The 26,815-nt window shown below is 41.9% G+C and overlaps 1 protein-coding gene across 11 annotated transcripts in view; it reads left to right on the plus strand.

The window, feature by feature from the left end:
- The first annotated feature begins 10,024 nt into the window (after positions 1-10,024).
- The window catches only part of PIKFYVE (phosphoinositide kinase, FYVE-type zinc finger containing), a 99,603-nt gene continuing 82,812 nt past the window's right edge, over positions 10,025-26,815 (plus strand). For 6 of the 11 annotated variants that reach the window (XR_007134078.1, XR_007134077.1, XM_047773368.1 and 3 more), the window contains exons 1-6: positions 10,026-10,179; positions 13,550-13,730; positions 16,339-16,488; positions 16,743-16,778; positions 19,702-19,820; positions 20,817-20,988. Coding sequence is in view for 9 of the 11 variants with exons in the window: in XM_047773368.1 (XP_047629324.1) it covers positions 13,559-13,730; positions 16,339-16,488; positions 16,743-16,778; positions 19,702-19,820; positions 20,817-20,988 (649 nt within the window). In the remaining 2 variants the exon portion in view is untranslated. Of the gene's footprint in view, positions 10,180-13,549; positions 13,731-16,338; positions 16,489-16,742; positions 16,779-19,701; positions 19,821-20,816; positions 20,989-26,815 lie in introns of all 11 variants that reach the window. The other 5 variants (XM_047773369.1, XM_047773374.1, XM_047773377.1 and 2 more) reach the window with 4 other exon arrangements.

The following is a 26,815-nucleotide window of genomic DNA, read 5'->3' on the forward strand; positions in this document are numbered from 1 at the left end:
GGAAACCTTAGAAAACAGTGGATTTAAAAAAAATCTGGAGCTTCCTAGCGGGTTAAAGATCCAGCATAGTCACTGCTGTGGCCCGGGTTCGACCCCTGGCCCGGGAACTTCCACCTGCCCCGGGTGAGGCCAAAAGAAAAAAAAAAAATCTGTCCTTTGTTTTTTTTATGTATTCCTTATCCTTGAAAACATTGAAGGCGGGGGGGGGGGGGGATGTTTTAGACTGTGATTTGTAGGATAATCACGCGCTTGGCCCAGGATTCCATGCCTCCAAATTAACTTTTAAAAATTATCTCTCATATCGGATTATTCCTAAAACTCTCTGAAGATTATGGACACTACCGGGTGCATTTTGGACTCTAGAGGGCGCTGGTATTTTTCCCAGGAGAAAAGGACGAAGGAAAGCCTACACCGCCTCGCGCTTATTGATTTTTGGGTTGGATTAACTGAGAGTAGCAGTCACCTCTATTTATTTCCGTAGAATTGATGATAGAGATATATGGTCTTGTATTTTCATCTCAAACCTGAGACCCGCAAATCACCTGAGCTTACAAATTTACTCCATATTCTATCAGGTTCACGTTGTTTATTACCGCTTGGCGACTACTAAAATTATTTCTATTCATTCTTGTTCCAGAAAGGATTTAGGGTAGCCTTCAAGATACATAGCACCACCAAAGACATCGAATATAAGTGAGGAGAATGAGGAACAGGGAGAATAAATTCAGGCAAATATACAGAACCAAGGTTAGTTTAATCACAAAATGTATTCCATTAAATAGTAGACACTGCCAAAAAGGGGCTACAAATCTGGCAGTATGGGAGGAAAGATAACACGTAAGGGGCTCTCAGCATCTAAAACAGTGTTCCCTGAGCCAGTATGATACAAAATAGTTTTCTTTTTCTTCTTTTTTTTTTGGCTATGTCAGTGGCATGTAAAAATTCCCAGACAACAGATTAAACCCCCGCCACAGCAGTGACCTGAGCCTCTGTAGTGACAACCCCAGATCCTTAACTCACTGCACCCCAAGGGAACTCCTTTAAAAAAATTTTTGTAGATCCCATGAATTGCCTTATAGTAATATATACAGATATATGTTCCCTGTGCTGATAGCTTTTAAACAACCATAAAATAACTAATTTGTAGACAAAGTGACTTAGAGGCAAAACTATAAAAAATATATCACCATTAAGAACATTAATTAAATGTAACAAATGAGTTTGGCTGAAATTAAATTACTGCTTGCAAGGCAAATATGAAACTAACTGCTTCCATTCTGATACTTTTGAATTTAGCTTGGTTCTTCTACTGGATGTCATGTAATGATTCATTTAGAACATGGGTTTTCTCTGTTTGGTTAATATGGTGTGCCTTGACGTCATTTGTCTTTCATTTGGCCAACAAAAAAATCTGAATATTTTGATATTATCAGATCCCAAATATTGCTGTAAACACAAATAGAAACGTGGGCCATGAAATGTCTGTCAATATTTGGTTATGAGACACTCATCCAGATAACAGGAGACTCCTATGAATACTTTAAGGTATTTGTACTTTCATTCGGATGATCTAAAAAAAATGAAGTAGAATGAACAGTTCCTTCTACTTCATGGAAATTCAATTCATTGAAATTCATTGGCAAAGAAGATGATGGGAGAGAGAATAATGAAGTGATTTCTGGGATTGGGATCTGGGGTGCCCATCAACAAAGAAAGCGTTTAGATAGAGTCACGGATCTGGTGGCTGAGATAATGAGTTAATTTTATGGTTTGTGAAGTTTGGGATGTCTGTGCAAGATAGAAAAGTCCAGGAGTTCCTGTCGTGGCGCAGTGGTTAACGAATCCGACTAGGAACCATGAGGTTGCGGGTTCGGTCCCTGCCCTTGCTCAATGGGTTAACGATCCGGCGTTGCCGTGAGCTGTGGTGTAGGTTGCAGACACGGCTTGGATCCCGCGTTGCTGTGGCTCTGGCGTAGGCTGGTGGCTATGGCTCTGATTAGACCCCTAGCCTGGGAACCTCCATATGCCACAGGAGCGGCCCAAAGAAATAGCAAAAAAAAAAAAAAAAAAAAAAAAAAAAGATAGAAAACTCCAGGAGGCAGTTCACCACATCTGTCTAAAGCTCAGGATGGGTGTCTGGGCTGGAGAGAGAAGTCAGAATCTTCAGCGTTGTTATAGTTATTGTGCCCCCTCCCCCAAATTCACCGGTTGAAACTCAAATCCTTGATACCTCAGAATATCACCATATTTGAAGATAGGGCCTTGAAAGACGTAAGTAAGGTTAAATGAGGTCATATAGACAGACCTTAATCAAAACTGATCAGTATCCTTATAAAAAGAGGAAATTTGTACATTCAAGGACAAACATTGGAAGAGGCAACAAGAGGGTACCCACCTGCAAGGCAAGGGGAGAGGCCCCAGAAAAAAATGAACCCTAACTTACTGGCATCTCACTCGCAGACTTCTAGCCTCCAGAACTGTGAGAAAATAAATTTCTGTTTTTTTTTCTTTGTTTGTTTGTTTTGGGCTGTGCCCACAGTATCTGGAAGTTTTCAGGCCAGGGATTGAACCTGCGCCACAGCAGCAACTACTGAGCTGAGCCACTGCAGTAACAACTCCAGTTCCTTAACCTGCTTTGCCACAAGGGAACCCCTACATTTCTGTTGTTTAAGCCAGGCTGTGGCATTTTATGGCAAACTAAATAAAAGGATGTATTGATAGTAGTGGAAGTTATAGCATGTCTGAGATCATCTAGGAGTACAGAGTGAGAAGAAAAGTCTACCTCCGTAAGAACTCTGGGGAACACTTCACATCTCTAAGAGCTAGGTGGGAGAAAAGGAGTCCCCAAAAAAGAATGAGAAGGACTCTCTGTGGCGTAGGAGAAGAGTCAGCAGAGCCTGATGGGAGCCAAAGGAAGACAAAGTTTCCAAAAGAGAGGAAGTACTGCAAGTGGTTCAGAAAGACAAAGCCTGAAAATAATTTTGGCAAGTAGGGGGACCGCATAAATGCACTTTAAGAAGAATAATTCTATCAGAATGATTCTGATAGAAGCTGTACTGTAGATTTTAGTGTGACTGGAGTTGGGGAAAGAGAGCCAAAGAAAACTTTTTCAAGAAGTTCGATTTGAAGAAGCATGCTTTATAAAGTCTCAGAGTAATTTCTGATGACTGCATAATTGTCTGTCATTTGATTGTATTACTTTCATGTTGTCTGTGTTGGTTAGAAATTTATCTCCTTACGTATTTTTTTTATCTATTTATTACTGTTTCAAATAACTGTGACAAAGATATTTAGATATACTTTATTTTATACGCAAATCAGTTCCTTAGGCTAGGTTGCTAGATTTAAAATTGTTGAAAAGAGGAGTATAAATATTTTTAAAGTGTTTGTTAGATCCATCAAATTATTATTTAGCAGGAATATACGAATTTTTGTCTTTCATGCAGTGTAAGAGGTGGCCAATTTCATTATATCCTAGCCAGAAGTGAATTTTGTGATTTTTGAGAACTTTTTTTTTGTTTTTTGGTCTTTTTTTGTCTTTTTAGGGCTGCTCCTGCGGCATATGGAGGCTCCCAGGCTAAGGGTCTAATCTGAGTTGCAGCTGCCGGCCTACATCAGAGTCATAGCAACTCCAGAGCCAAGCCATGTCTGCAACCTACACCACAGCTCACAGCAACGCCATATCCTTAACCCATTGAGCAAGGCCAGGGATCGAACCCGCAACCTCATGGTTCCTAGTTGGATTCGTTTCTGCTGTGCCACGATGGAAGCTCCCTGAAAACATTTTTGTTGCCTACAAAAGGGAACCTTGGCTCCTCAGACAACTGGCAGGTTCAAGATTTGGGAAAAGGAAAGTTCAAGAGGAGCCTGGTATATCTGAGTCAGGAAGTAAGGAAATGTTCAAGAATTGTTGGAAGCGGAGTTCCCGTCGTGGCGCAGTGGTTAATGAATCCGACTGGGAACCATGAGGTTGCGGGTTCGATCCCTGGCCTTGCTCAGTGGGTTAACGATCCGGCGTTGCCATGAGCTGTGGTGTAGGTTGCAGACATGGCTCGGATCCCCCGTTGCTGTGGCTCTGGCGTAGGCTGGCAGCTACAGCTCCGATTTGACCCCTAGCCTGGGAACCTCCATATGCCGTGGGAGCAGCCCAAGAAATTAAAAAAAAAAAAAAATTGTTGGAGTCATATTAAATGGATTCAGGAGCCAGCTGGAAGGGGCTTTCATTGGGCAAATTGGGTTCAACTGAGCATGAAAATGAGTGATGAGGAATTCTTGTTGTGACACAGTGGGTTAAGGATCCGGCATTGCTGCAGCTGTGGCAAGGTCACAGCTACAGCTCAGATGTAATCTCTGGAAACTTTCATATGCTGCAGATGCTGCCACAGAGAAAAAAAAAGAGTGGTGGCAGTAATAAATGACACCACATTGGCCCCCACCCCACAAGTTCATACTGATACTATTAGAAGATGAACTTAGGGGTATTAAAATTCTTGAGTTTATTTGAGCAAGAATTGCTCATCACCAAATGGGAAATGGTTAGAAGCAGTCCGTCGAAAAGGGCCAGGGGAAAAGTCTTTTATAGAGAAGAGGCTGAGGTAAAATAAGGAAATTATTTGATTGGCTATAGCTTGAGCTAATGGCTTATTTGGCTGTTTATGATTGGTTATCTGCTGGCTTCAAATTTCTAAATTTGATGCATGACAAGCTTGGGTTTTGGCTTATTTGCATAGGCTACGAAAGCATCGGAGCCCCCTCTGTCTAATGGCTACCTTATTCAATTAATTTGATAATACTAATCAATATTAAAAAAAGAAAGAGTAAGAAAAGCTATTTACTTTCCTTTTTTTTGTGGCTTAAAGAACAGGAATTTATTGTCTCATATTCTGGAGGCTAGAGATCTGAAATCAAGGTGTCATCTGATTTCCTTCTGAGGGTGGTGAGGCAAAATTTGTTCCCTGCTTCTCTCCTGCCTTCTGGAGGTTGGACAACAATCTCTGGTGTTCCTTGATTGTGGCAGCATAATTCCAGTCTTGGCCTGGTGATCTTCCTGTGTCTGTCTCTGGGTCCAGATTTCCCCCCTTTTTAAGGTCCACCAGTCACAATTGATTAGAGGCTCACCCTACTGGCCTCATCCTACCTTGATCATCTTCAATAACCCTATTTTCAAATATGTCCACATTCACAGGTGCCGGGGGTTTCCACATTCGCAGGTACTTCAACATCTTTTTTCTTTTTTTTTCTGGCCTTGATGTGTAGCAGCTTGATGTGAGATCTCAGTTTCCAGACCGGGTATTGCACTCAGGCTACAGTGCTGAAAGTGCGGAGTCTTAGCCACTCGATCACCAGGGAGCTCCCTAGAACTTCAACATCTTTGAGGAGGACACAATTCAACCCACAGCCATAGTAGAACTGAGATTTGAACATAAAGTGTGGGTTGGAATTGTAAGATTCAAGAGGTTATGGCTGTACCCTGGAATGCATGGAGGCTTGAAAAACTACTGTTACCTGGGACCACTTGCTCCAGAGTAGTACCCAAGCATGATGGATAGTTTTTCAAAAGCTCCCTCAGTTGATTCTAACGTACAACTAGGGTTGAGAACTATTGAAATTATAAAATGCCATCCCTGTTCTGCAGAGGAGTAAGTCAAAGTGACCACTAGCTCGAGATTACAAAACAATTTCAAAGGGGTTCAATTTAGTTTAGTAACTATTTATGGGCCTCTTGACAAGGCTTTGTAATGGGCTCCGACAACACAGATAGAGACATAGGGCAGAAGAAGGTGGCAGTGATTGGAAGGGGGCACAAAGTGGGCACAAAAAGGGCTTCTAGAGTGCTGATAAAGTTCTGTTTCTTTAATGGGTGGTGCTTACAGAGGTTATACAGCTATTGTTTTGTGATAAGTCAGTGAGTGCTCATGATCTGTGCACTTTTCATGAGATAGGCTCTCCTTTCACAAAAAGTTATATTCACGTGAAATAGAGTGATATGATTGTGACCGAAGGTGCCAACATCAAACTGAATTCTATGTGTGTCACATTCTTCTGGCACAGGTCCAGCCACTTGGGAGATGCCAGAAAAGCCATCAGAGAAAGCGAAGGGCCCTATGTCACCTGGGAGCAGATGAAAGGAGAACATCAGCTGGTCTCAGGACTTACTGAAGTTCAAGTTCTTTGTGTCTCAGTGCAGAAGGAATTCAGCAAGAGGCAAAGTGATGGGTAAAAATAGATTTATTGAGAGAGGTAGACAGAATGCGGTGAAAAGCTATTTATTTTCTATACAAATACAATTAATACATATAGCATAGTACTCTCATCACAATAATCAGATCAGCAAGAATCATGTGTACTCTGACAAAAGTTTTTTTTTTTTTCTTTTCCTTTAGGGCTGTACCTGTGGAAGTTCCCAGGCTAGGGGTTGAATCAGAGCTGCAGCTGCCAGCTACAGCCACAGCCACAGCCACAGCAATAGCAGATCCAAGCCTAGTCTGTGACCTACACTGCAGCTCATGGCAATGCTGGATCCTTAACCCACTGATCGAGGCCAGGATCGAACTTGCATCCTCATGGATACTAGTCAGGTTCTTAACCTGCTGAGCCACAATGGGAAATCCTGACAAAAGTTTCTGAGGCAGATATTTACATAAAGTATCCTTCTATATTTAAAATTCACCTTGAGTTAATTTTGATATGTGGAATGAGGTGAGAATCTAAACTGCTTTTTTTGGAATTGCTGTCTAGGCTCAGCTGTTAGTACCCGACTAGCATCCACGAAGACGTGGGTTTGATCCCTGGCCTTGCTCAGTGGGTTAAGGATCCCTGTTGCCATGAGCTGTGGCCTAGGTCGCAGCTGTGGCATAGGCTGGGGGCTACAGCTCCAATTGGCCCCCTAGCCTGGGAACCTGCATATGCCTCTGGTGTGGCCCTAAAATGATCAAAAATAAGTAAATAAAAAAAATAAACTGCTCCCCCCCCAAATAGTGGGCCAGTTTTCTTTTTCATAGAAATTCAACTGTAAGCCGGTACATATATTAGACTGTAAGCTTCCTGAGGAGAAGCTTACAGTCCTGGTCAGTTTTATACTTAATGCTAACACATTTTCTTTTTTAAAAAGTAAATTAAATATTTTTAAAATTGAAGTATAGCCAATTTATGATGTTTCAGGTGTACAGCAAAGTGATTCAGTTAATATGTATTCTTTTGCAGAGTCTTTTCCAGTATAGGTTATTATAAGACATTGAAAACAGTTCCCTGTGCTGTATCTATCTTGTTTATGTGGCCTTGTTATCTATCTTATTTATTTGGCCACACCCACAGCTTATGAAATTTCCCAGGCCAGGGATCAGACCTGAGCCACAGCTTTGACCAATGCCACAGCTGAAGCATCTCGGGATCCTTAACCCAATGCAACAGGGTTAACTCCCCTTGTTATCTATTTTATAAATAGTAGCGCATATCTATCAATCCCAGATTCCTAATTTATCCCTCTCTCCCCTTACCTAGCACATTTTCCATCAAATTAGTCACTCAAAAAGTGTCTGTCAGGAGTTCCCGTCGTGGCACAGTGATTAACGAATCCGACTAGGAACCACGAGGTTGCAGGTTCGATCCCTGCGCTTGCTCAGTGGGTTAACGATCCGGCGTTGCCATGAGCTGTGGTGTAGGTCACAGACGCGGCTAGGATCCTGTGTTGCTGTGGCTCTGGCATAGGCTGGTGGCTACAGCTCCGATTCGACCCCTAGCCTGGGAACCTCCATATGCCGCAGGAGTGGCCCAAGAAATGGCAAAAAAAAAAAAAAAGTGTCTGTCAAATGGCCATTTTATCATTGTTATCTTAAATCTGGAGGCCCCTTAGACTGAGGAGGCTCCAATGTTTTAGTAACCTATGTAAGCAAACCAAAACCCAAGCCTGTAATGCCTCAAGGTTAGAAATATGAAACCAAAGATAACCAATCACAAACAGCTACCTAGGCTTTCCCAAATAAGCCATCAGCTCAAGCTATAGCCAATCAAATAATTTTCTTGATTTGCTTCAGCCTCTTTGTAAGTCTTTCCCCTAGTTTCTGTCCATGGAGTGCTTCTAACCTCTTTGCGTCTGGAGATGCCCGATTTCTTGCTCAGATAAACTCTTAGATGTTTTAATATGTTATCTTTTAACACCGTATATGGAGTTTCTTTTTTTAAAAATGATTTTTATTTTTTCCATTATAGTTGGTTTACAGTGTTCTGTCAATTTCTGCTGTACAGCAAAGTGACCCAGTCACACAGATATATACATTCTTTTTCTCGCATTATCCTCCATCGTGCCTCATCAAAAGTGACTAGATATCGTTCCCTGTGCTATACAGCATGATCTCATTGCTTATCCATTCCAAATGCCATAGTTCACATGGGGTTTCTATATACATTAAAGTCTTGACTGGGGTATCCTGTTCATTTGGTCTCTTGATTTAATTTACACTTCATGGTAGGTTTATGAAACATTCATGTCACCAGGCTAATTACAAGGGGTGGGTTTGCTTATCTTTCTGTTTTTGGAAGGCATAGACTTGAGCATGTTTACAGGTTGAGGAGGAAGAGTTATTGAAAAAAAGAGAGGTTGAAGATATGGTGGAAACTCCCACGGGAGATCTGAGAGGGTGGATTGAGAGCTTCGAAGATTGATCGGGGAAAGAAGAGGCTTCTTTCTCCCAGAGATGAGGACAGGAGTCAGGTCAGGGTAGATGTGGATGCAGGTAAATGTCGTGTGGGTGGTTAGTTAGGAATCGGACCCAACACTTGGGTTATTTCATTTGTAGATGAAATTCTCTTGTTGAGTATGATAGTGAAGGTCACCAGTGGTGGCGTGGGGTAGCAGTAGTGAGAAATGGAAGAATTTGACTACCGACTCCCCTGCTGATTGCTGAGGGGCCCATCTGAATATGGTGACCGGGATTTATACTGCTATCAGCCTTCAGGTTTGGATACTACTCTGAGAAGACACAACTCAAGGAAAACTGGGTGCTGATTTGCCAAAATTCTTGTGGGGAAAGGGCCTGCAGAATTAAATTAAAATAGCAAAATGATGGATAAGGCTGGTGAGGATGATAAAGTGAGACAGGGATTGGTGACTTTATTTGCGCCAGTCCTTGCAACAAAAAATTTCAGTGAAAAAATTAGCTGTAGAGCTAACATCACTTATTCTGGGTTAGACACTATGCCAAATTATTATTATTATTTTTTTGGTCTTTTTGCCTTTTCTAGGGCCGCTCCCGCGGCATATGGAGGTTCCCAGGCTAGGGGTCCAATCAGAGCTGTAGCCACCGGCCTACGCCAGAGCCACAGCAACGCTGGATCCGAGCCGCGTCTGCAACCTACACCACAGTTCACGGCAACGCCGGATCCTTAACCCACTGAGTGAGGCCAGGGACCGAACCCACAACCTCATGGTTCCTAGTCGGATTCGTTAACCACTGCGCCACGACGGGAACTCCTATGCCAAATTCTTTACGTACAATGTTTTATTTAATCTTCAAAAAATTATCTGTGAAATGGGTACTATCATTAACCCCATTTTACAGATAAGAGGTCTGGAACTTAAAGCAATAAGTAATTTGTTTCAGGTCACAGGGCTCATTGGCAGAATCACTCTAGTCTGACAACAGTTTTTGCTCTAGGTGCTCTATATTACTCAAAGGAACGTGAGTCCAAAAGAATGCCGAGCCTGGGAATATATGTGTTCGACGATGTTGGTGCCCACATCATCGAACACATACGGTAACTGCAATCTAGTCAGCATCCATCCGCTAACCCGGCACGCGTGATGCTCACGCGCGCAGTCGCGGTGGCTTCCTCCAGAAAGGCTGAGGCGGCCTTATCTCGGTCAAGGTGTCGAGCACGACTCTATCTGGGCTGAACTCTTTCTGTCTGAGCGTCTGATCCGAACGTCCTGCAGGCGGGGCGGGGAGGGCGGAGCCGGGCCCTGGGAGAGTGGCGGATTGGAGGGGAGGAGGAACAGAGGGCGGAGCCTTGGGGGGGAAGCGAGAAGCCGCAGCAACCATGTAAGCAGCTTTGCTTCCTGCCGCAACCGCCGGCGGCCTGAGTAGCCGGCGCTGTCCTTTCTAGTCGCCTTCCTGCTCCAGAACTGGGTGAAGCCGAGGCTGGGGTGGAGGGAGGCCAGCGGGGCTGGGGCAGGAGGCGCAGGTAAGGGAGGGGGCCTGGCGCGCGGCCGGCTGGGCCTGAGGGTGGGGAGGAAGGCGGGTTTAAGAAGCTCTGGGGCGGAGCGGAGGGGAAATCCGAAGTGAAGGCGAAAGCTGGGGCTTCACTACCGCGGCTGGAGGCCGGGCTGTGGCCGGGGCAGGGCAAAGAAGAGCAGGAGAACCTGTCCCCTCAGTCAGCCAGCTCCTTAATTCCCCAGCTGCCCCTTGCCTGGCGAGTGGGGAAGGGAGCCGGGTGGGGCTGCGCTTTAAGAGGTTTCCTTGGAGACCTCTGAAGTTCCCCTGCTCCTCCTCTTGTCCCGTGCACTGGAGCTGGTTTCGGAGATGCATAGTCCAGTTCCTCTTCCCTCTGATGGATAAGCTCTGAGCCTTTCTTTCAGAGATGTATTCACAGACTGGGCAAGAAAGTTCCTAATTTGCAGAAACGACACTAACAATGGGGTTTCAAATATGTATATACTCCCTGCCTGTGCTATTTGAGGCTTTACCATGTGTACCTATGTTTCAAAGTCTCTTGAGGAGAGGATTTCCCAGTTCGTATTTTCCCCTTGTTTAGAACGTTCCCAACAAAAGGTCGAGAATGGAATATAAAAATAAGGCATCTCCTGTTCAGTACATAAGTTATTATTAAGACATTCAGGAAATATGAGAAATACTGGAATTCAGTATTAAGTTATTCTTATTTATCTGATGAATATATGTATGAAATTATCCTGTACTGATTCAGCGCATCCTTTTGTAAAATTATTCCTGTATTGACCGCAGAGGTAGTTTCTTGGTATATTGTGCTGTCTTATTTTTGATTTATTTGAATCATATTTCTGAATTATTTGAGTCTTGTTTTCCGGCACTCCCAAACTCCCACTATAAAAATTCCAGCAAGAAATATTCTTAGTTTCTTTGGGTTGGATTCGAGTTTGTGACGAAGATGGGCGGGTGAAGTTTCTTCTGCAGAGAGTCTACTCTCCTGTGTCCTCCCTTTTTCTTCTTTCTGGGAAGTCATATGGATCATGTGGTTTTCCTTTAGAAAACCTTGATCTGTTAGTACATCGATCAAAAGTTGAACCAAAAAATCTTTGTAGGTGGAAAATAACGCTTCTAGTATTCAGCTGTCCTGCACTGTTAGGTATGTATTGAGTATTTAAAAAAAGTGTTCGGTACTTAGAAATGACTGAGCTGATACTTGGATTTTTCTGTCTGTTAAAATTTTGTTTTGGCTCGTGGAGCAGGCTTATTTTCAACACCTGATTAGCTTTTTGATAGTGGGTCTGCATACACTTGTAGGATTCCTCACTAGTGCTGCTGATACACGAGTGGTTTTTGAATAAGTTAATACTTATAATTACTTCTCGGATAGGAAAGTGTCCTAGTTTATATAGAAGTTTTAAGCTACCAGGGAATAAGGGTGGTAAGGCAGTTTTTTCAGGATCCTGATATCACTATGTAGTTATTGAGATGAACTCTGTGATTATATTTGTTTTAGAAATTACACTTGGTGAGTGTGCTCAGGGTAATTTTTATCTTCAAAGCCTAATATGTGGGTGACCCTTAGGCATGATGCTAAGACTCTGGGGAGGTTGCTGCCTCTGCTTCTCATGTTTCTTGTGTCAAAGTAGGATGTAGGGTGTTCTCCAAGGCCTTCAGGTTGTTTTTGAGGTCACATTATCCTTTCTCCCAAATGAAGTCTCCGCCCCCCCTTCCCCTTTTCGAGTTTACACTTCATTAATCACCACCTAATTTCCCAACCCTTTATGCTGGAGTATGGATTGTCCTGACACTTTAGAAGGACATGTCCTTTCCCTCTTTCCTTCCTCCTTTTCTCCCCCTTCCTCTTCTCCTTCCTCTTTTTCCTCCCCCTTCCCTCCATTCCAATAAACAGTTTTGTTGCCAACATTCTATTCATCAGTGGTTTCATTTTTGCTTTGTTTAATTAATAATGAATTAAATTATTAATCAGGCAACATCTTGAGTAGTTAGAATTCAGATAGACCAGATTTGGAAGCCTGTGAAGAGCTACAAAATTAATTTTGCTCTGAAAAACGTAAACGTGGGATCTAGTTATAGCCCTACCACGCTCAAGGAAGTTGTTCTAGGCTCAGTGTACCTTGGTTGTCTTAAAGGTAAAATGTAGTAATAAGGCCAGCTCTGTGAGTCTTCCAAGACTTTTGTAAAAATGAAAGGAGATGGGAGATAGGATTTTGAAAGTGAAAAGCATTTTATAAGAGTGTAATGTCCTCTTGGTAAAGTATAAATTAGATTCCAAGCTATAGCTTTTTTTTTTTTTTTTTTGGCTTTTAGGGCTGCACCTGCGGCACGTGGAGGTTCCCAGGCTAGGGGTCAAATCGGAGCTCCAGCCTATGCCACAGCCACAGCAATGCCAGATCTGAGCCATGTCTGCAACCTACACCAGAGCTCACGGCAACGCCAGATCCTTAACCCACTGAGTGAGGTCAGGGATCGAACCCGCATCCTCATGGATGCTAGTCAGGTTTGTTAACCGCTGAGCCATGATGAGAACTCCGAAAGCTGTAGCATTTTAATGTTGAGTTATGCATTGTTCATGGTTCTCTTTTATTTGAAGTGTTAATCAATGTGGCAGAAAATAGACATCAGTGCTTTTCTGTAACTTCCATCTGGTGATGTGGTTAGCGTCATTGCTTTGGTTGATTAGTGATTTTTGGTGATAGGATACCTAAATGAGTTTAGGCTTCAAAGGGAAACCCAGTGCCTGTGCCTGGAGGACAGATGAGGGGGATGAGTTCTCATAGGTGATGAGACATAGCTTGGGTAACTTTTGAGGTTTTATAACCTCACCTATGAGAAATATACTTAAGGGGGCACTTACTTCCTTTTCTTGGAAATATTTATTTTTTATGTTTTTTTAAAAGAAAACATTGAAATAAGTAAAATAAAACTTTGAGGAATTTGTATGCTTGGGCAAAATCAGTTTCCCCCCCCATAACTTTAAAAAGCTGGGTATCTCTTTTTCCAAAGAAAAAAAATCTTAAAAAATATGTTAGTTATGTAGAAATCTTTTTTTTTTCCTTTTTGCCTGCTCACATTTAAGCCTTACCTCCAATTTTTAATAATTTTGGTATATTCTGTATTTGAATAGTAATACCGAAAATGAGGTTGACTGTGTAATCCTAGTTTTAGGTGACTGAGACTCTTGTGATCTAGACTGCAGTGTTTTCAGTCTTAATTTGGACTATATACTTAACTAGATTTATTTACTCTTTGGTTTTCATAGGTCTGACTTTCTGAAGTCAGATTTCAAGACATTTGGTTGCTGTTTGGAATCAACCTTTGGGTTTCCCGAAGAACTTATATGTTTGCTTATTTCTTTTGTTTATTAGACTCATGAAATGGCCACAGATGATAAGACTTCCCCAACATTGGACTCTGCTAATGATTTGCCTCGATCTCCTACTAGTCCTTCGCATCTCACACACTTTAAACCTTTGACTCCTGATCAGGACGAACCTCCTTTTAAATCAGCATATAGTTCTTTTGTAAATCTCTTTCGATTTAACAAAGGTAAGACTCACTCTTAAACATCGGAGACCCTACTGTCTTGATACTCTGAAATTCTCCTGTCTGACTTTCATGCTGGGTCTTTGCAAGAAAGTGAAATATTAACAAGGAGGTAGCTTTAATCATAGGTCAGTGGGGTTAACTGCATAAAAGACATGCGAGAATTTTCCCTTTAATCTTTTTAATTATTGGCAACTGAAGATCTGAATTGAAAATTAAATGTTGAAATTGGCACAACATTGTAAATCAACTATACTTTAATAAAAAATAAAAAAAGAAAACAGCGTTAAAAGGAGGTCCCTTTTTAAAGAGAAGTTAGCATTCTTTTTTTTTCCCTTAATATATTTCAATTTTCTTAAGTTCATAGAATGGACTTTGCTCTTTTAGGGGTTAATAGCCAAAAGATTTTAACTACAGCAGTGAAACCAAAGGATCAGCACATAGGAGGAAAGCTTTATATTTTTCAAAAATTGAAAGTTTTCATGAAGGCCTATTATTGACTTAAACTTGTTAGGATAAGGTGTACATTTAATGACACCAAGTGAAAAGATATTTTGAAAATGAGCTCTTTTTAAGTAATATATTTTTTATTCATTTGAAGAATTGAAAAAACATGGCCTACATATTTTGCTTTATATTTGGCTATATTATTTGAAATGTGTTAGAAAGCAATCACTCCAGTTGTAAGGTATTTGGGGGTTAACAATTTAATTACCTCAGTAGAAATTTTAGTATTAACTTTGATTAGCAGTCATGTTTAAAGCTCTATAATACCTACTGTTAGTCCATTTTGAAGCAGTGATCTTTAAAAATAAACAGAACTCAACAATCTTATTTTTTAGAATAGTTTTAGAGTTATGAAAAAAATTGAGCAGAAAATACAGAGAGTTCTCATAAAGCCTTACACCCAGTTCCCCCTGTTATTATTTTTTTTTCTTTTTTCTTTTTTTTTCTTTTTAGGGCCACACCAGTGGCATATGGAGGTTCCCAGGGTAGGGATCGAATTGGAGCTGTAGCTGCTGGCCTACGCCACAGCCACAGCAACTTGAGATCTGAGCCACATCTTCAGCCTATACCACAGGTCACAGCAACACCAGATCCTTAACCCACTAATTGAGGCCAGGGATGGAACCTGCAAACTCATGGTTCCTAGTTGAATTTGTTTCCCTTGCAGCACAATGGGAACTCCCTCCCCCTGTTATTAACATCTTACATTGGTATAGTACATTTATTACAATTAATGAACCATTATTAACACATTTTTTTTTAATTAAAAAAAATTTTTTTTTCTGTTTTTTTTTTTTTTTAGGACCGCATTTGCGGCATATGGAAGTTCCTAGGCTAGGGGTTGAATTGGAGCTACACAGCAACGTGGGATCTGAGCTGGGTCTTCGACCTACACCACAGCTCACGGCAATGCTGGATCCCCAACCACTGAGTGAGGCTAGGGATTGAACCAGTATCCTCATGGATCCTAGTTGGGTTCGTCAACTGCTGAGCCAGGAAGGGAGCTCCTATTAACACATTGTTATTAACTGAAGTATGTATTTTATTTATATCTCTTCAGTTTCTATGTAATGCCTTTTTTTTTTTTTGTTCCCTGATTCCATGTAGGATATCACATTACATTTAGCTATTTTAGGAGAATATTATTTAGCACATATTTATTGAGCACCTAGTATCCAATGGACACTGTTTTAATAGTCCAAGGGAGCCACCCCATAAAACAACAACAAAAATGTGAAGCTTGTATTTTGTCTGCTTTAATATGCCCAAGAAGTTTCTTTTTTTTTTTGTCTTTTTGTCTTTTAGGGCCACACCCGCAGCATATGGAGGTTCCCAGGCTAGGGGTCCATTCTGAGCTGTAGCCACCAGCCTACACCACAGCCACAGCCAACATGGGATCTAAGTCGAGTCTGCGACCTACACCACAGCTCACGGCAATGCCAGATCCTTAACCCATTGAGCGAGGCCAGGGATCGAACCCACGTCCTCATGGATGCTAGTTGGGTTTGTTAACCGCTAATCCATGACAGGAACTCCAAGAAGTTTCTAATGAAAGTAAAACAAACTGAAGATCACAAATACAAGGATGTAATTATTGGCCTGTAATTTTGTCACCTTTGAATCTCTTTTCATTAAAAAAAAAAAAGGCCTGGAGTTCCCGTCGTGGCTCAGTGGCTAATGAATCCGACTAGGAACCATGAGTTCGCGGGTTCCATCCCTGGCCTTGCTCAGTGGGTTAAGGATCTGGCATTGCCATGAGTTGTGGTGTAGGTTGCAGATGCCACATTTTCAGCCTATACCTTACGTCACGGCAACACCAGATCCTTAACCCACTAATTGAGGCCAGGGTGTGGCTCTGGTGTAGGCTGGCAGCTACAGCTCCGATTCAACCCCTAGCCTGGGAACCTCCAAATACCGCAGTAGCGGCCCAAGAAAAAAAATGGCAAAAAGACAAAAAAAAAAAAAAGCCTAAGTTTTACTTAGTCATGTAATAAAAAGTATACATTCTTTCCTAAAACAAAAAAAACAATGCATCTATTTCCTTTCCTTTGCTGAACTCTGAGTTTTAGTTTTTCTAATAATTCCAAGCTTTCCTTTGCTTCAGAGCGAGCGGAAGCGGGCCAGGGAGAACAGCAGTCTCTGACTGGAAGTTGGACCAGCCCTCAGCTTCCTTCAAGGACACAGTCTGTGAGGTCACCTACACCGTATAAAAAGCAGCTCAATGAGGAGCTCCAGCGGCGATCTTCAGTGTTAGGTAAGACTGTTCTTGATTCATCCCTCTCAATGTAGTAGGTTTTCCCAGTCATTGTGTTTCCCAGGTTGTTCACTGACTTAACGTTTTTGCCCTTTGAAATAGTCAGGTACCCTTCAGAATCAATGAATCTGTTAACCTAGAGAGTGAAAGAATTTGTTGATAAAAAGAGTTCTTAGATATTTCATTAAACTTTAATGTAGGCAAGGCAGAGATCTCTTGACTGTGTTTTGATTAATTACTTGCTTGGGTTTCAGCAGAGAACAGTTTGCCACACCCCCAGGAGAACACAGGTTAGTTTCAGCTTTGTGAATGAATGCTGCACTGAGTCTGGGGGCGGCCAGCGTAATGGGATGTGCATGCCTCTAGCTGCAGAAGTCTCTCCACTCCATTAGTGGGCTGCCACTTGCTCTTGGCCTTCTGTCCTTGTCGGGTTGCACACTGTCAGTGTGGCTGGGTAAGCTGAGCTCCTCTCGCCTGTCTATTCTCCATCCTGGTCTACGACGCTGTCACCTCCTTCATTTTCATGCTCTTCTCTTTAGTACAGGCTGGGATCAGTGCGCGAATCGAGAGACTAGAGAAAGTGAGTTCTGTTTTCTTTCTGTTAGATTTTTACCTCGGTGCAGTGGTTTGCTCAACTCAAGGTGACAGGAGAAGGGCAGTGATCGGTGGCATAATGGAGGGGAGGGTTGAGCGTAGGTGTCCAAGAATGTCAGGGCCTGTCGTGCCTGGCCTTCGAGTGAAAATAGGCAGCCCAGGTAACAGTGCTTGGCAGGATATTTTATTGCTAGTTGAGCCTTGCTTCAGGACCTTCTTCTGGTGGGTCAGAGGAGGAGGAGGAACCAAGCAGAGGAAGAGTTTCTTCCGAAGGACTGGAGCAGATTGGGTTGCATCACCTTTGCAGGTTTTCCAGGGCAAAGGGCCTCAGCCTGGGGTATGTCAGCCTTTTGGAAGAAAGAATCAGAGGGTAGGAGGGAGAGAGGGAGAAATGAGCTCCTCACTCCAAATGGATGGAAGGAAGCGCCCATCCCCACTTTAACCTTTAGCCTTAATGGACTCTTCTTAGCTCTTTAACCTGATGTGTGATAGCATTCCTATTTTTGCTAAGGAAGCTCTTATGATTAAATCTTATGCTGAATTAAACATAGGATTTCTTTGTTTATAAAGTTGAGGAGTTGAACTAAAATCTAATCTTTTAGGGGTTACAGACTGACAGCCCACCAAACCTTGCTCTGGTGTTTTGCTAAACTTGAATTTAAATATCACTGAGTAGACTATAATGTCGAGTTTGCTGCAGTCCCCACCATTCCTTACTGTCTTTTATCAAGTCCACTTGATTCTTTCATTTTTACTTTAGCCGTTGGAGGCATTTGAGCTTCCCAAGTTGGGACTGTTCAACCAATTAATAGCTCCTTTTCCTACTAAAAGGCTATGGTTCCACTATTTATTAACTCTGTTACCTTGAAAAGTCATTTCTTTTTCTAATACTCATTTTATTAGAGAAGCCACTAAGATGATTTGCTTGAGAGCAGAGTGTGCTAGACCAGATTTTCTCTCAGGTCTCTTTCATCTTCATCCACGATCTGTGATTCTTTTGCTTCTAGAAACAGCCTTGCTCTTCCTTATTCAATGGATGATGCTGTTTGTATGCTCTTTTACTCCTTAGTGGCTAAATGCAAGTGGCTTCACAGTTAATTGTTGCCTGTGCATGGGAGCACAGCCTTACTCTTTTAACAGCTTCATCTGTCTCCTTTTACAATTCATAAATCATGGTTTAAAATGGAGACTTGAGAACAATTTGGTCATTCTAATACATATACATTTTTATTCCAAGGTATCTCCTGAAATTATTGTTTATAGAAAGAAAATGTTTTCAGAGTTTTCTAGGAATTCCCATTGTGGCTCAGTGGAAACAAATCTGACTAGTATCCATGAGGACACAGGCTTGATCCCTGGCCTCACTCAGTGGTTAAGGATCTGGTGTTTCTGTGAGCTGTGGTGTAGGTCACAGACATGGTTTGGATCTGATGTGGCTGTGGCTGTGGTGTAGGCCAGCAGCTACAACTCCAATTTGACCTCCTAGCCTCGGAACCTCCATATGCTATGGTTGTGGCCCTAAAAAGACAAAAAAAAAGTTTTCTAACATTGGTGCAGTTTAGATATCATTTCCATATTTATTACCTTGGAAACTTCTTAGCCAATTTAGATTTAGACACCAGCCTTTTATTCCTCTCTAATCCTTTCTTTCCCGTCCAACCAAAACAACACCAAAAGCAAATCTAGCAAATACATGGATTTGGTAAGCGTTTAGAGTGGGCTGTTTTCCATCTTGCTTGGCAGAGATTATTAGGTTAATGAGTTTAAGCTAATAGAGATGCTTATCCTTTTCATCAAGCCACATCTACTTCCTCCTTAGGTTTAATAACTGCTGAAGCCAAGAATAGGTAGAAACTTGTGAGGTAATCTTGCTCTAAAAGGGAAATAATATATGACAGCTTTAGTGGGCACACCCCACTCTGGAATGTAGGTTTGTTTTGTTATTAACAGGATTGGTTTCAGGATTGCTATTTTGAGAGCAAGGGATCCCTTCTAGTTTAGAGCTGCAGGGTGGAGGAGTGGCACTTCTTGGGTGAAGGGAAGTCTGTGGATAAATGGCCATCCTGGATATTCTACAGTCTGTCATACTCTGTGGGGTTGGTTATTAAATTACTCCCTTGCAATTTACCTGGCGAGCCTTTGGGTTTGTGGTTTGCCAGGTAAATCGCAACAGGGTTGAACAGCTGCAACAGGGTTGAGCTGTTCAACCCTGTTGCAGACCTGTTTGACTGTAGAGACTGGGCTAGGATAACTCACTGGGATTGCTTTTTCTTCTGATAAATTTCTAGTAGGTATTTATAATGGCTTAGAATCAAAGCACCCAAGAAAGCATTAGTAAATTAAGTGATGCTCCTGTCCAGGCCTCAGAATCATCAGCAATCTCAGACAGTGCTTGTCTCAGGTAGCCCTTATTTGCTCACGAAGCAGTGTTGTACATGGTAATAAACACTTTGAACAGCCTCTTACTCTTATAAAGACTAGTTTTAACTCTCAATTTGTATCACTGGCTGGGAAAACATAAGTATATGCTGAAAATAAGAGGCACTTTGCATTGTTTGCACTGATACTAGAGACTATTAAGGTTTTCGTTTGTTTATTTTTTTGGTGCAACTGACTTAGACACCAGAAGGAAAGCAGAACCTACCTTTGGAGGTCATGACCCTCGTACAGCTGTTCAGCTTCGAAGCCTCAGCACAGTATTAAAACGCCTCAAGGAGATCATGGAGGGGAAGAGCCAGGTACTCTAGAAGGTTTAGAAGATTACTTATTAAGCACTTATACAGGGATCATGTATTCTTCGCTGAAAATGGTACAATGCCACTTGAAAGAAAGTTCAGTTAATGCTAACTCCAACTGTGACTCACCATATTTTTTCACATAAATTCTTCATTTTAATTTATCTTTTTTTTTTTCTTTTATGGGTTGTGCTTTTGGTGAAGTGTTTTTCTAGCCCAGGGGCAATAAATATTCTCCTGTGGTTTCTTTGAGAAGCTTTATTATTTGTATAGGGGTCAAGTCTCATTTTTTTTCCTGCATGGAAGACCAGTTAGACTCGGCACCAATTTTTTTTTTTTTTAAGACTACCCTTCATTGATTACATTACGTATCTTGTCATTAATCCATATATATGTGTGTGACGACGTGCCAACACTTCTCTCATCCACAGCGCCTTTTTTTTCTATCTTTGCACGAGTGCCCTAAAAATATTCTAGCTTTAGAATAAGTCTTAACAACTGATATTGAGTTATTATAAGTTGTAATATGTCCTCCAGCTCATTCTTCTTCAAGATTGTCTTGGTCATTTTGGCCTTTTGTATTCCTGTGCGAATTTTATTTTGTTGGTTTTTTTTTTTTTGTCTTTTTGCTATTTCTTGGGCCGCTCCCGCGGCATATGGAGGTTCCCAGGCTAGGGGTCAAATCGGAGCTGTAGCCACCGGCCTACACCATAGCCACAGCAATGCGGGATCCAAGCCGCGTCTGCAACCTACACCACAGCTCACGGCAACACCGGATCATTAACCCACTGAGCAAGGGCAGGGACCGAACCCGCAACCTCATGGTTCCTAGTCGGATTCGTTAACCACTGCGCCACGACGGGAACTCCCCATGTGAATTTTAGAAATAGCTTCATTTGTGCAAAAGAAACCTTCTAGGATTTGATTAGCATTGCCTTTACCATTGCATCCTAATACTCAGTATTTTCAAGAAGGCTTCACACATTTTTATTGTTACAGGACAGTGACCTGAAGCAATACTGGATGCCAGATAGCCAGTGTAAAGAGTGCTATGACTGTAATGAGAAATTTACCACTTTTAGGCGCAGACACCATTGCCGATTGTGTGGGCAAATTTTCTGCAGTCGTTGCTGCAATCAAGAAATCCCTGGAAAATTTATGGGTTATACAGGTAAATGCATATTACTGACCATTTTTTAACTTTTACAGGTCATGACTATAAAATAGTTATAATATAGGGCCCAGGTTAAGTCATTTTTTATTTGGACTTTATGTGTGAGCTGGGGCAGGCGGCAGGGGGGAAGGGCACAAACATGCAAGAGACATGGCTTTGCTTTGAAGGACCTTGCTGTTGGATAATAAAATAGATGAAGATGTTCATAAATAATGAGCAAAAGGCCATGTATCATAGATCTAGCAAAAAACCATGGGCACGTTAACATTGATTAGACAAGATGGTTAGGGTATTTTACTATGAGAATTTTTATTTTATGAAATAAAGATATTCCTTGAGTTATATGACACTGGACACTGTGCTTTAGCAAATTGCATTTACTCATATTCTTCCCTAAATTTTTTTAAATTTTTCCTTTTTTTTCTCTTTTTAGGGCCACACCTGTAGCATATGGAAGATCCCAGATAGGGTTCTAAGTGAAGCCACAGCCACATGAGATCCGAGCTGCATCTGTGACCTATACCCACACCTTGCGACAATTCTGGATCCTTAATCCACTGAGCGATACCAGAGATCAAACCCATATCCTCATGGATACTTGTAAGGTTCTTAACCTGCTGAGCCACAACGGGAACTCCCTTCCCTAAATTTTAGTAATCCAGACATTTAAAATCATTTGTTGAAGCAGGAGAAACTTAACAATGTGTGTGGGTTGATACAGTGACTAGGAAGTGGAAGGTGGGCAGAAGTTACCAAAAAGGGATGCTCTTAGCATCTCTTTCGTGTTATTTTTATTATCATGCAGAACTCCTTTTTGGCCTTATTCACTTAAAAAATTTTTTTTTCATCTTTTTAGGACTATACCTTCGGGATATAGAAGTTCCCAGGCTAGGGGTCAAATTGGAACTGTAGCCACCAGCCTACACCACAGCCAAGCAATGCAGAATCTGAGCTGTGTCTTTGTTGTACACCACAGCTCCTGGCAACACCGGATCCTTAATCTACTGAGCAAGGCCAGGGATTGAGTCAGGTTCGTTACTGCTGAGCCATGATGGGAACTCCAAAAAGACATTTTTTTTTTTTTTAACTTAAACTGCTTCAGAGTTCAGACCCCACTTATCTTTCATCCAGATTATGGCTACAGCCTTCAAAAGATTTGTTTACTTTTAGTTTTTCCATACCTCTGATTCATTTTTCATACTTGTTAATATCCTGTTAAATGCTAATCTCATCATTTCGAGGTATTGCTTGGCGCAAAACCCTTTCAGAACTCCCATTAGCTTTAGGATAAAGTTCTGTCTTGTTCATATGGTTGTTGTATTGGTTCCCTAGGGTTTTTGTAGCAAAATACCACAAACTGAGTGGCTTAGAACAGACAGAGATTTTTATTGTCTCTCAGTTCTGGAGGCCAGAACTACAGTAATAACCCTCACTCCACAGGTTAGGGAACAAATGTAGGGCTTCTGTCATTTGCTGAGTACATCTATTCCAGTTATATATTCTCATACTGGAGGATAACACATGGGTTTGGCAACCCACTGAACCCCTTGTAAGACGGACCTGATCTGAAACTCCACTGATCGCCTGACCTCTGTAAAGCCCCTGCTTTGACCTGAAACCACAGTAACGTCTTGGGCCTCTTGGAATTGGTATTAGTGCAGAGCCCAAGTCCAGTAATCCCCCTAAAGTTTGACTGTTAAACCTTTTTCTCAGTGCACAGACTCCCCCGTAAAAGGCTGTCCATCCCTTGGGGAAGCAGTGTACATTTTGGGGCAGTGTATTGGGGGTTCTTCCTCAAGGTGACCCGGCTTTCCATTGTTCAGAGAATTCTGAGTCTGTAAATGGCTCAAGTCTGCAAATTGGTTGAAGGAGCATGACTCTTTTCGATTCCAGTTAGGCTTCTATTCGGTGATTTAGAGCTCCTTTTCATATGCACATCCAGTAAGCATTTAGTGGACTGCCCATTTACTTTTTTAGGACCACCAGGATCAGAGCCGTAGATCTCTGTGTAGATCACTCTCTTCTGATTACTGCTTTGACTTTGCTGTCTGTTAGAGTAACACGACCACCTTGTTTTTGGCGATTAAATGCCACCCTGAGTTCCCCATTGCATTTAGGTTTCTCAGTTCAGTGCCGGCAGTTCTGGTTTACTTTTTGATCTACAGAGAAGGATGAAGGCAAAGCTCTGCAAGGATATTATCAGAGGCCCTCCCCCCCTTTTTTTTTTTGGCTTTTCACCTTTTCTAGGGCCGCTCCCGTGGCGTATGGAGGTTCCCAGGCTAGGGGTTGAATCAGAGCTGTAGCCGCTGGCCTACGCCACAGCCGCAGCAACGTGTGCTCCGAGCCGCGTCTGCAACCTACACCACAGCTCACGGCAACGCCAGATCGTTAACCCACTGAGCAAGGCCAGGGACTGAACCCTCAACCTCATGGTTCCTAGTCAGATTCGTTAACCACTGCGCCATGACGGGGACTCCTATCAGGGCTCTTTTTAAATCCAGAATCTCTGCTTAGTGAGCCCCTATCAATGAATTCAGTTTGATCCAACTTCATGTTCTTTCCATTATTATTCTGTACCCTTGATATCCATTCCCACACATAATCCCTGGGTTTCTGTTTGTCTACATTTGAAATGTCATGTCGTTCTTTTGGCGGGTAGTGAACTTCCTCAGGGGTCCCACTTTACAACTTACCTTTCACGGCCTGTTGGGACTTGAGTCCTGTTACAGGTCTCTCGAAACAAAGAGGGTATTGGCTGTGAGTCCTGAGGAGAATAAACAGTGTCTTGCAAGGCAGTGAACTCATGGGAGGCCATGGTGAATTTTTCAGGCAAGCCAGGGTTAATGTCAGACAGGGTGGGAAGGCCCCCGCCTTCTCGCCTACTTGCAAAGAAGATGAGGCAGAAGTTGAGAGTTCAGTGTCCTCAGCTTCATCAGGGTCTTCCTCGATATTCCCGTTGCAGGGTTCAGGAGCTCATTCCTTTATAACCAGTGCTCCCACTTGAGTAGCCGACCATTGCAAGTTTAAGTGGTCAGTGTGTGTGTGTCATGATTCAGTCACTTGCAGGTTGAGACTTAGTGTGATTTTCAGCATTCTCAGCTCTGCAGCTATAAATGGTTTCTTTCAGGGAAGAAAGTTTGACAGAAATGTCCTGAGATATGCAGTCCATGGTCACCAGATCTTTGCCCCTTGTAAGCATTTGAGTAGGAGTATCCATAGGTGATATTTCGTTGACGCTGTTGCCACATCATGCCATGGACTATCAATGCTCCCATTACTACTGGAATGAATCCTTATTGCTTTTAAATCTAGAGACCAGTTCTAGAAATCCAAGAACCAATTCAGAAAACTCATCCTTAAAATCTTGTTGCTCTAGAACTACTCTTGGTACTAAAATTTTTAGTAAGGTGCTCCAAAGAAGCAGAACTAATTGAATCTTTACTTTTCTTCCTCTCAAATCCCCAACATTTATATATAGAAAGGAATTGGCTCAAGTGATTAGGGGAACTGGCTAGTCTGAATTCCTAGGGTAGGCCAGTAGGCTGAAAACTCAGGCAGGATTTCTGTATTAAAGACGTGAGACAGAATTCCTTTTTTTTTTCCCCCCTGGAATCCTCAGTCTTTGATCTTAAGGCCTTCAAACAATTGGATAGGCCCTTCAAACAGTTGGGTAAGGCCCACCCACATTATGGAGGGTAATCTTAAAGTCAACAGATTTTACATTTTTGTTGTATTTTTAAAGAAAACCTTCACAGCAACAACTTGACTATTGTTGGACCAAACAATCGGTCTCAGCCAAGTTGACAAGTAGAATTAACCATTGCAAATGGGATAATAGGTTCTGGACACAATTATATATCATAAATAATACATGAATAAATACCTAGAATACCTAGGCACATAGAAAAGGATCAGTGAATGTTAAGCTGTGATTACTAGTGATAGGAACAGTGTTATCTCTGCATCTCTTATGCAATTTTTTTTTTTCTTTTTATGGTTGCACCTGCAGCATACGGAGGTACCTGGGCCAGGGGTTAAATCAGAGCTGCAGCTGCCAGCCTGTGCCACAGCCACAGCAACACTCATCTGTGACCCAGTTTCTCATCTGTGACCTAGACCTCAGCTTGCGGCAATGTTGGATCCTTAACCCACTGAGCGAGGTCAGGGTTCATCCTCACAGAGATGATGTTGGATCCTTAACCTGCTGAGCCACAGGGGGAACTCCTTGTGCAATTTTTAAATTTTGACTGTTGTCTTCAGTGGGTGGAGTTCTTTGAAGGCAGGCTGTGCCTTATCAACCTGTTTACCTCATCATATAATATAGACATGTGCTCATTAGGCCCTTGCTGGTGAGGATTCTTCAGGAAATGAAAACTTTTCTGGTCAGGCTTGGATACCTTTATTTTTTTTGTCTTTTTAGGGCCATACCCAGGGCATGTGGAAGCTCCCAGGCTAGGGGTCCAACTGGAGTTGCAGCTGCCGGCCTATGCCACAGCCACAGCAATGCCAAATCTGACCTGCATCTGTGACCTACACCACAGGTCACGGCAATGCCAGATCCTTACCCACTGAGCGAGGCCAGGAATTGAAGCCACATCTTCATAGATCCTGATCTGGGTTCGTTACTGCTGAGCCATGATGGAAACTCCCTTGGCTCCCTTTATTGATCTGATTGTTTTCATTCTAATAGCTGACTGATTAAGGGAGATTTCTTTTGCAGTGTAAGAACCAAGCCTCTGTTTGCAAGACCTTTCTGTAGGAAGTAATTTCATCTCCTTCCTGCAGTTCTGCTTTGGTTGGCCAGTGGTGGTGTGTCCTAGCACTCTTTTATCATGGCCTGGAGTTCATTTTGTTGTTATTGTTTTTGGTTCCTGATTGGAGGTATTTTTCTCTAGATTCATCTGTTGAATCATGGTGTTAGAAATGAATACAGCAACATACAGTATTTAATTTTGCTTAAAATACACGCATAATTTAATAAAGCTGAGTACTATGTAATGGTTGTCTTAGAATGAAAAGATCCTTTATTGTACTTGGTAGTCATTACGGTAAAAACACTTGACTTTTAGAGGTCTTTTGTTCCATGTCACTTTAGTTTTCTAATGTTAATGGTCAAAATAATTAAAGTAGACTTGTTGAGTAACATTTATTGGTAAAGTTTAATTATCTTAACTCCTTTTTAAGTGCACTAAAATGTTATAGAAAAATGGTAGAAATGAAAACTTAACATTTAGGCAGAACTGCATCCAAAACCAAAAAAATCCAGCATTTTAAATTATTAAACAACCTTGTTGTTTGTCTTCCCAAGAATATTGTATTTCCATCCTAACATTAACTATAAGAATTTCCTTTATGGTTTTCCCCCTCATATTTCATATCATTTGTAAGCCAGTTTTGTTTGTTTTTAAAACCATGCCGCCTTGTGGACGCCATTCTTCGCGGCTTCACATAGAGATCTAAATAACGTTTAACCTCCTTGATACTTACGGAAAAATTGTTGTTGCTATTTGTGTTGGTTTATGTGCTCAGTTAAAAAAAATTCTTTTTTCTTGAACCTGTTGTTGCTGATAGATCCCTAATTTCACTTTCAGAACCTTGGGAATTTTTTTTTTTTTTTTTTTTGCCGTGCCCATGGCATGTGGAGGTTCCCAGGCCAGGGATCAAACCGGTGCCACAGCAGTGACCTGAGCTGCTGCAGTGACAGTGCCTGATGCTTAACCCCCTGTACCCAAAGGAACTCCCAAGAAGTGTTCTTTTAAGCAGAGTTTTCTGGTACATTGAGTCAAATTTTCTTGTTATAAATATTTGGGGTAATTTGGATGGA

The sequence above is a fragment of the Phacochoerus africanus genome, chromosome 3, assembly GCF_016906955.1.
Source record: "Phacochoerus africanus isolate WHEZ1 chromosome 3, ROS_Pafr_v1, whole genome shotgun sequence".
NCBI classification, from domain to species: Eukaryota; Metazoa; Chordata; class Mammalia; order Artiodactyla; family Suidae; genus Phacochoerus; species Phacochoerus africanus.